Genomic DNA, 10,177 nt, shown 5'->3' with positions numbered 1-10,177 from the left:
AGGGATCATTGCGTCTTATTGTAAGCTTTGCTAATTTGCGTCAGGTGCTGACCAAACCGAAAACGCCTCTACATTTTTTCCATTATAATTGAATTGTATTGGTATAACAGCGTATTGCTCTGACCAATTCAGCAATATCAGAAACTAATGAATTGGCAAAAACCTTTCTAGAATATGAGATGAATGAACATACATCTAAAATCTACCACCAGAGGTCGGTATGACTCGATTATTAACCACCGGTAACCAGCCAACGTGTCCCATAGGCTCTGTACGAATATTTAAGAGTTCCTCCACCCGTCCTTCCCTAATTGAATACATTTACGGATCTGACCAGACTGGAATGCTGAAGCCAGTAGAGTAGTAACCTTGCTTTCACTTATCCAATTTTGTACAGTTATTAGCCTACCTAAAGAAAGCGAAGACTGAATGATGAAATTCAAAGATTTAAAACTGGGCTATTAACCCCCCTGAGGTACACTAGACATGAGTCTAAAGTGGCTTATCCTCTCCTTGATCTGTGCTGATATGCAAAACAAACTACTGAGAAGATGCACCCTGACATGTGGGGAGAACAGCAGCAAGTCTGTGTGGGGTAAATATTAGGCTACCCTTAATGTCAAATTGAGGTTTTTAGGCTGGTTTGGCTGATGAGTGTTTCATAGAAGATGTGTTTCATAGAAGGTCCTCTAAGGCACAGATCTAGGATCATTACAGGGGAAAACATGTCTTCATCCTTCGGTAGTGGTGGTGGTGATGCTTTGGTTTCGTTGTGTGTATTTGTCCTATTTAGACAAAGACATATATATAACTCTCAGAATAATGACACTTGATCGACAGCGTATCTATGGCAACAGAGGGTGTTATTTTGAAATGTCATTGAATAATAGATTTACCTTCTGTAACACTCTCTATTATGTTTGTGTGTCGGGGAGAGTGTTGTGGGGGAGAGTAGTCTGAGAGTGAAATAAAAATGTGTGTGTTGATATTTGTGAGAGAATGGTTGTGTCTGTGTGTGAACATGTGTGTGCGTTTGTTGTTTGTGTCTATCACGGTATCTCTCTGATGTTGTATTGTGAGTGTCACTAATTGAGCAGACAGGATGATGGTTTAATGACGTCACATTCCTTCTAATGATGACATGCCCTTCTCTGTCACTCACATTACCCATTCAGGCCAATTCAATCCAAATCAATCCAATAATTGATCCAATTTAGATCAATCAAACTCCATGGATCAACAAATATAGATAATTGTCCCAGCAGACTTTCCTCTTACCTATCCCAACCCTCCTCTCCTCTCCTCTCCTCTCCTCTCCTCTCCTCTCCTCTCCTCTCCTCTCCTCTCCTCTCCTCTCCTCTCCTCTCCTCTCTTTCCCTCTTTCCCTCTTCCCCTCTCCGCCTCTACTCTCCTCATCGCATCACATCATCTCTCCTCTCCTCTCCTCTCCTCTCCTCTCCTCTCCTCTCCTCTCCTCTCCTCTCCTCTCCTCTCCTCTCCTCATCCTATCATATAATCATCTCCTCTCCTGTGTGTGTGTGTGTGTGTGTGTGTGTGTGTGTGTGTGTATGTGTGTGTGTGTGTGTGTGTGTGTGTGTGTGTGTGTGTGTATGTGGGGGTGGGGGTGGGTGGGTGGGTGTGTGGCTGTGTGTGGGTGTGTTAGAGAGAGAGTGTGACTGGCATTTCTGATGGCAGTTACAGCTTAGTTGAACCATTGGCAGGTTGTCATGCTTCTACTTGGCAACATCTGTGAGTGGTTACCATGGTAATTTTCTGATTCCATCAGTGCTGAGCTACTCCATTCAGGGTTCACGTGATATGAAATGAAGTGGAGACAATGGTGTGTGTGTGTGTGTGTGTGCGGCATTTTAGTGTGTAGTCTATGTATGTTCGTGTGAAAATAGAATGAGAGAATGTCTGAGTGTATGAGAGAGAGAGAAATGAGAGAGAGAGAGAGAGAGAGAGAGAGAGAGAGAGAGAGAGAGAGAGAGAGAGAGAGAGAGACATTGGAGTTCTGTAATAGCAAGGCTATCACTGCAACAGTTAAAGTCCAGACTGCTCTCTCTCTGTGTGTGTGTGTGTGTGTGTGTGTGTGTGTGTGTGTGTGTGTGTTTGTTTGTGTGTGTGTGTATGTGTGTGTGTGTGTGTATGTGTGTGTGTGTGTGTGTGTGTGTGTGTGTGTGTGTGTGTGTGTGTGTGTGTGTGTGTGTGGACATGTGCGCTTTTAATGGGCTTCTAATCCCACTCGCATTTGGCTGGGAAATTAATCCAAGCCTTGTTCATGGCCAAGCCTAGTCTGCACTGCTACTCTCTCTCGTACACAAACACACACAAACACACACACACGCACGCGCGCGCACGCACACACACACACACACACACACACACACACACACACACACACACACACACACACACACACACACACAGTGTATCCATCCATCCGTCCGTCCACTCACCATTAAACTGTAGTAAAGACAAGAGATAGCGAGAGATAGAGAAAAACCTGGAGAGAGAGAGCAAGAGAAAGAGTGAGCTAGGGGGTCAAATCGGTGTCTGACCTATGAAACGCGTGGAGCCCCCCCTTTGGTGTGCGGCGGCGCGGAGGCGAGAGACATAGAGCCATAGAAGTGTATTTCAATGTAGAAAGCGACCAGAGTGCAGGTCAGCAGAGAGAGATTGCATGTTGATTGGGTGAAAAAGTGGATTAATCTCAAGCATGCTCCGGTCGACGCGTAAAAAGTGGATTTTCAAAATACAAGTAGGCCTACAGTATCACCTAAGGTAGGCACCCCCCCTCTGCTTTTGGGGGGATTTCCCTTATTTTGTAGAGGCAACCTCCTGATGGCATGCAAACTATAACGGATTGAAATAAACCAAGCTGCATTTCACATTAGGCCTTGATTCGTTAGGCTATAGTTTAGGCTAACACTCATTTCTCATACCGAATGGTGAACCTGTGAAGTGTGTTTTCACGGAGAGTGAAACTACTGTTCTCTTGAGCTCCAACGCGGAGACATTAACTGATCGTAGTCCAACCGTTTTATCTGATCCGCTTTATGCGCTATTTGTGTCATCCTGGAATTATCTTTTTTTAAAGCAAAATTTCCCTATGGACCGTGGCATCCATATTTGGATTCTATGAATTTCGAATACAAACTGTCATAAACTGTCATCTTTGTTTGCAGCTATTGGTGAGGTTTTAAGTCGCTAGCACCAAATGTGTTTGATAACAATGCTATATCTAAAACCCCAGTTGTGTGCAACTGATTATTCCCATGCCTATGACGCTCAGCTTGAAAGACACACACACACACACACACACACACACACACACACACACACACACACACACACACACCGATTGACAAGTGAGTCCCAGTAATGGCCATTTGGGAATGATTATCTGGGCGGCGAGTGGTGTTGAGGTGGTTGCTCACGTGGTTTGATCGGTGTTAGTATATGATCTACACAACACAGTCTCAAGCTATCCCCAGAACGTATTCCGTTGGAGACTGTTGCAACCACAGTGTAACGGTAATTGATCGATGCTGTCTTCATTCACAAACATCCTCATCGGGCGGGCTGGAACCTAGAACAGAGAAGCTAAGCCGCTAAAACGTATTCTTATCGGAGGAGAGGGCGCGCGCTGAGCAGGGCTTCGAATGCGAAGGACACAAGGCAGTCACCTTGCGGTCTAGAAGCAACACGCATCGCAGGAAATAACCCCAAGACCACAACACAACAGCAGTTTCTCTTGAATGGAGTTCTGACATAGGCTACTACCACATATGAGGTAAAGACAACGGCCAAATACCACCCTTGCACGAGATTGACGAGCTGAGAGGCGAAGAGGAGGAGAAAAGAGGGAGATGAGGAATTTGGTGCGCGGAGATGCATGGGCGGCACGCAGGCAACGGTAGAGTTTGTGCGTGACATGCAAACGAGACAAGCTCGAGCTTGTGGTTATCGCTACATCTTTACCCCTCTGAATTAGTGATAACATACGGTTAGATATATACGGTAGATTTTGGGTCGGGTACAACGTGGGGCTGCCAGCCTGAGAATAGGCTGACAGCCCCACGTTGACATATAAACAGTGAGACAGGGATTGAAATGCAAGCGAGATTTACTTCGTATTGAATGGAAAGAGATGCCTTTCGTTGAGTCCATGCAGTGAGAATGCTTATTTCAGAGTGTGTCTCTGTCATGTGTTTGCACGAATCGCCTGTTAATCGCTCATACAGCGTGCACTCTGTCGAAAACCGTCTTGGTATAGTATCTCTCCCCATGCAGGCAGACTGCTGTTCACTGAAACGACAGCGGTGCAGCAGACAGTCTTCTCGTCTAGCCTAGCTGTGTGGCTGTCTGAATGGGGAGCTTATTTTTTGTTATCTCAATGGTATCAGGAGAGACTGAAGTCATGCAACTTTCCCTTCTTCCGCAGTGGTAGTCAGGGTAAACGGCGCGCGACGCCTGTTGTTATGTTTTCATTTCAGCACCTCTGACAGCTCCGCAGGGCGAGCGCGTGCATCTACTGATATAGTCTATGCAACTCCATCCATACCCGATATTTGACACTCGGTGAACACTGTTCATTATGTTAGAGTTGGTGCACAGGGCACACATGTAGGCTATTAAGCACGTATGAATCTTTCCTCTCTCCGCTAATTGCTGGATAATTAGATCATATGGGAGGCTATACCACCAATGGGAACATAAATGTTGATTTTTGTTGATGGCCTGGTTTAATTGTTGTTGCTCTTATGTAGCCCACACGGTGCTGCCTATTTACCGATTCTGAGAAAAACGCATCGTCCTCTACCAGTTCGAGTCTAGGCGACGTTTACCGACTTGTGTGTGTAAGACTGTTTAGTTCAGAATCATATTTGCCATCCCACAATATGATCAGGACTTCATCTCTTAGCCAAGAAAAACATCAAAACAATAGGCAATCATCAGAATGAAACCAGACAGTCTACATGAAATGACTGCGAGCTGTGCGCGCTGTGTACAGTTACGCGGCGTGTACAGAGATGCGCATGCCTAATTGCACATGATAGATGTGTTATGTGATAAAGGGAGAATTGATTTTGGTCCCTGATAAAAGAGAGGAGAGAGAGAGAGACAGAGAGAGAGAGAGAGAGAGAGGGAGAGAGAGAGACACACACACACACACGCACACGCACACGCACGCACGCGCGCGCACACACACACACACACACACACACACACACACACACACACACACACACACACACACACACACACACACAGACGTTATAGGAGTCTATACGATGATGTATCGGTATCGCGGACGGCAGGATGAATGGCTCTATCGGGAGAAATGCAGGGGAACGGACCCCGCGCGAGCAGCACTCTCGGTAACGGCAGTGTAACGACACTGTCATATTAATTACGTTTCTTGACCCTCTCGTTTCCTCGCTCGCTGGGGGACATCGGACGGGCGCGGACAGCCCTTTACTCTGCCAACATCCCTACGACCTTGATCACATCTATTTGCATGTCAAAGGTTATAGTTGGAGCCATCCCTGACTAAACTGCGGCGCTCCTGCTTTTTAGGCGTATTGAAATGTTCTCTACCTGTGGTTAAATCCCATATTTGCTCGTATTGAGGTTAAACATTTGCCTTAAACGCTCAGACCATGCATGAAGTGCCTCTGAAGCAAATGCACAGCTGTCAGACAGCTCTACACTGAGTACTGAGTTTTGAGATCCCCCTAATGTTGTGTTCAAACCCTAAATCCCCCCCCCCCACCACCTTCTCTCTGCCCACAGGTTATGACCCACCTCCTCATCTGTCCATCACCTTTTACCAAGGAGACCACCTCTCCCTCCAGCCAATGAGATTAAACAGAGTTCAGATTGGATCAAACTGATTCTCACAAACTTCCCAGGATACACTGCTGCTCCCATCACTGTTACCATGGTGACGATCCCTTCCTGATCTCTACAGGTGGACGTAGAAGAGAAGGACGAAGAGAAGGAGTATATTCTCCTTCTTCTGTTTTTTTTGTTTCACCAAAACTTCCCAAAATGGAGAGGGGCTCTATTTCTATGAAGTATAATAGTCTTTGACAAACACATTGAACATTTCAACGTCTCCTTACTTTCATAATTAACTGACCAATATGATGCTCTGGTTCTTCCTAGCCCTGCCCCTGTGGGCATGGCCTGGTTGGACTGGTTCCGCCCAGTCTAATGAGCGGCGAGTCGTGGCGCACATCCCTGGTGACATCATCATAGGAGCACTGTTCTCTGTCCACCACCAGCCGCCTGCTGACAAGGTACACAGCACTCTGGGAACTTGAGTCATGTATTCATAGAGAGAGTTTGGCTGACTGTAGAACAGTTTGTGTGTGGTGTGTCAGTTAATGTGTGTATGTATATTTATATGTGTGTGATGGTGTATGGTTGGCCTACATGTGTGTGTGTACAGTATTCATGTGTGTGACGGGGTATGTGTTACTTTCTCCCAGGTCCATGAGCGTAAGTGTGGCTCGGTGCGTGAGCAGTATGGGATCCAGAGAGTGGAGGCGATGATGTATACTCTGGACCGTATCAATGCAGACCCTCATATCCTTCCCAGCATCACCCTGGGTTGTGAGATACGAGACTCCTGCTGGCACTCTGCCGTGGCGCTGGAGCAGAGCATCGAGTTCATACGCGACTCCCTGGTCTCCTCTGACGAGGCAGAAGGGGGGGGAGGGGGTGTATGGGGGGGAGGCGGTGGTGGTGGGGGAGGAGGGGGAGGGGGGATGAGGTGCGCGGATCCTGCAGCCACGCCCATGCGGGGGAAGAAGCCCATCGTAGGGTTGATAGGACCAGGCTCCAGCTCTGTTGCCATACAGGTCCAAAACCTCCTCCAGCTGTTCAATATACCCCAGATCGCCTACTCAGCTACCAGCATGGACCTCAGTGATAAGGTAGGTGAAGGTGGTGATTCTCTCCTAAAGAGTTTGTATACGTTTGAGAAGGCAGTGCTCTCTCCTATAGTTTGTATAAGTACTTTATGAGGTGATGGTTCTCTCTTATAGAGTTTGTATAAGTACTTTATGAGGGTGGTGCCCTCAGATGCCCAGCAGGCCAGAGCAATGGTTGACATCGTCAAGAGGTACAACTGGAGCTATGTGTCAGCCATACACACAGAGGGTAAGAATACTCACTCTTTCCACTCGCTCTGTTAACCTCCCCCCTCTCTCTGTCTCTCTCTCTGTCTCTCTATCTGTCTCTCTCTCTCTCTCTGTCTCTCTCTCTCTCTCTGTCTCTCTCTCTGTCTCTCTCTCTCTCTCTGGTGAAAGAAAGAGTGAGAGAGAGAGAGAGAGAGAGAGAGAGAGAGAGAGAGACAACGTAGTTAATCAAGTTATCATTTGTTCCATTGCTCTGTCTTCTCTTACCTCTTTCTCCCCCCACTCCCTTTCTCTTTGAGTGGGGTAGTAATAATTGTCTTTCATTCATCTCAGGTTAGGGGAACAGGTATTTAGCTGAATCGATAATCAGACACACACAGGGTCTGGCCCTGGAGAGGACTCAGATCATCCCCTCCAGCATCGCCAAGGGCATCGCCAAGGGCATTGCTGTGTGTGTGTGTGTGTGTATGTGAATATGAATATGAATGTGAATGTGAATGTGAATGTGAATGTGCGTGCGTGCATGTGTGTGTGTGTGTGTGTGTGTGTCTCATACACAGCTCAAAGAGCAAGAGAGAGAGAGGGGAGGGAGGAAACATAGACAGACAGACAGACAGACAGACAGACAGACAGACAGACAGACAGACACATGCACACACACGCACATACAATGTGCATGTGTGTACCAGTTACAGTGATGAGCATGGGAACTGAACCAGGGGCTCAGAGGATCTCAGAGAGGATCTCTCTCAGGTTCCAGTAATGAGGGTTATCTTAGCCCCCTTCTCAGCTCTGAAAACTGTCTCTTTCTCTTTCTCTTTCTCTCTCTCTCTCTCTCTCTCTCTCTCTCTCTCTCTCCCCCTCACTCTAGCAGGTCCCTAAACTATCAGATGATAAAGTTACATGTCGATGTGAAATCAATAGCATGGGATGTGTGGAAAGGTGGTTATTGATTTAAATATATGTGTGCAGTACAGGGTTTTTCAGTCTAAATATGTGTATATGGTATGTGCATGCATGTATGTGTGTGTATGTGTGTGTGTGTGTGTGTGTGTGTTTGTGTGTTTGTGTGTTGGGCGGTATCAATTTCAACCTTTATACCCTCACATTTTACCGGGGTATGCGGTACTACCGCGAGAAATAGCAAAAAGAAAATATAGCATAACAAGAAGCATCACACGCTGTATTCGTAATAATATAACTTGTCTCATGTCCTATGTCATGTAGCCTATAGGCTATCATTTGTCTATAAAATATTGATTTAGTTATGACTATGCTTTGGGAGTCCTAATTCCACTGGCTTCTTTTTGAGTTCTCTCTTTCGGGGCCAACTGTGAGAGAAGGCGGCCGTAACGGCACGGCAGACTCCGAGGGTCCGCTCTGTGTGTTGCCTCTGGTCCTGCACTGCATTTGTCAATGGCAGATTGAGGTTGTTGCCAAAACAGTTGAGCCATGGCCAATTCAGGGCCCAGCATTGTTAGCAGCATTGACAGTCGTTATGGCGGAGAGTTTATTCTCATCTAATTTCCAATCTATACAGATATCCCATCCGTGTAGTTGTTAATGGGTGTTTCAGTTTAAGGTGCAGATTAGTTCCCATTAGTGTTCCCATCTCTGGCCGTCATCTTTTTCATGTAAATCTGCAGGCTCTCCTTTATCGCCGGGTTGGAACCCAAATGCTGCCATATAGCAGCAGTGGAACTTTTTTTAGGGACACTAGTCATCTTTTTTTCTCTCCTTCTCTAACCGTAGGTGGAAGAGGTCACGTGCAACACCCCAAAAGTTGCACTCTTGAAGGTGAAATATTGTAATTCTTTCTCGGACCACTCTAGCAGCGGCACTGTTACTCATTGTGAATTGACAAACAGCGCTTAATTTTGCAGTTTGATAGATAACGGAACAGAAATGTTATGACGGTATTTAAAAGCACACCATGGGCATTTTCAAATCCCGCAGGATACCGTATTACCATTATACTGGCCAACTCTAGTGTGTGTGTGTATGTGTACGATGTGATTACCCTCTATAGCTATCCAGGGAATTACTTATGTCTCAGTGTGGGTAGGTCAACTAGAGACACAGCATGGTTATGAAGAGATAGGGGTCAGGGGGAGAGGAGATAAGGAGTGTATGGAAGGGAGGGGTCAGGGGGAGAAGAGAGGGATCAGGGGAGAGGAGAGAAGGAGTATATGGAACGGAGGGATCAGGGGGAGAAGAGAGGGATCAGGGGAGAGGAGAGGAGGAGTGTATATACAACCTTGCCATGTCCCAGCCTTAAACAGTGGATTACCAGTTACACAGATATGGTTGTGTGTAGTATGCATTAGGGGCTTCCGATCTAATTATATTTGTATCTGTATCCATTTATTAGGACTTGATACTCATAATCAGATGATACTCATGACTGGACAACCAGGAGTGTGATTTATGCTTAAAATGATGGAGCGGGTGGTTTAGAACACCATTGGACTACGCATGTCAGTCAGAATGCAGAGCAAGTGCCTGTCACTATTCCTCCTCACAAATGGTTCCTTCCAGTTATTTCATGAATGGTTCATGGTTCATAGCCTACCATAGCTTCAATAATTTTCACATTATTATCCACATTATAGCAAATGTCTTAGTTACATGACCTTGAAACTAGCAAGGGACCTGTGTGGTTGAAAGTGCAGTCGTTATTTACTTTGGAAATATTCACTGAGACATGAACACGGAAATGAGCCAGCCAGCGGAGACACTCACATTCGCTAAATACAAAGTTTCAAACAAATCCCCTCATTCCCCAAACAAAACTCAGACAAGGATGCAATGACAAACAGGACGTTTACTCGGAAAAATCATCAGAATACATGTTAGAAACATATTTGCACATGAAGGCTTCCATTGCTTAGGTCGGCTTCCAACACTGAGAAATGCTTGTGGCTCCTAGGCAGTACAGTAGGTAGTCACACACACACAAGTCGCAGGTTACATGCCCACAGCCAGTGGCAGAAACGTCCCAAACATATTGGAGAAGGAAATTCCAG

The 10,177-nt window shown here is 46.1% G+C and overlaps 1 protein-coding gene across 1 annotated transcript in view; it reads left to right on the top strand.

Annotated features, from left to right (window-relative positions):
- Positions 1-6,155: 6,155 nt before the first annotated feature.
- Positions 6,156-10,177, top strand: part of grm5b (glutamate receptor, metabotropic 5b) — a gene marked incomplete at both ends in the record, with an annotated part of 52,858 nt that continues 48,836 nt past the window's right edge. Inside the window, 3 exons of the mRNA XM_083696271.1 lie at positions 6,156-6,308; positions 6,501-6,947; positions 7,059-7,173. Coding sequence (XP_083552397.1) covers positions 6,156-6,308; positions 6,501-6,947; positions 7,059-7,173 — 715 coding nt within the window. The remainder of the gene's footprint in view (positions 6,309-6,500; positions 6,948-7,058; positions 7,174-10,177) is intronic.

Source organism: Argentina silus, assembly GCF_951799395.1.
Source record: "Argentina silus genome assembly, chromosome: X".
NCBI classification, from domain to species: domain Eukaryota; kingdom Metazoa; phylum Chordata; class Actinopteri; order Argentiniformes; family Argentinidae; genus Argentina; species Argentina silus.
Note: the sequence above shows the minus strand (reverse complement) of the source record. Positions and strands in the feature narration are given on the sequence as shown.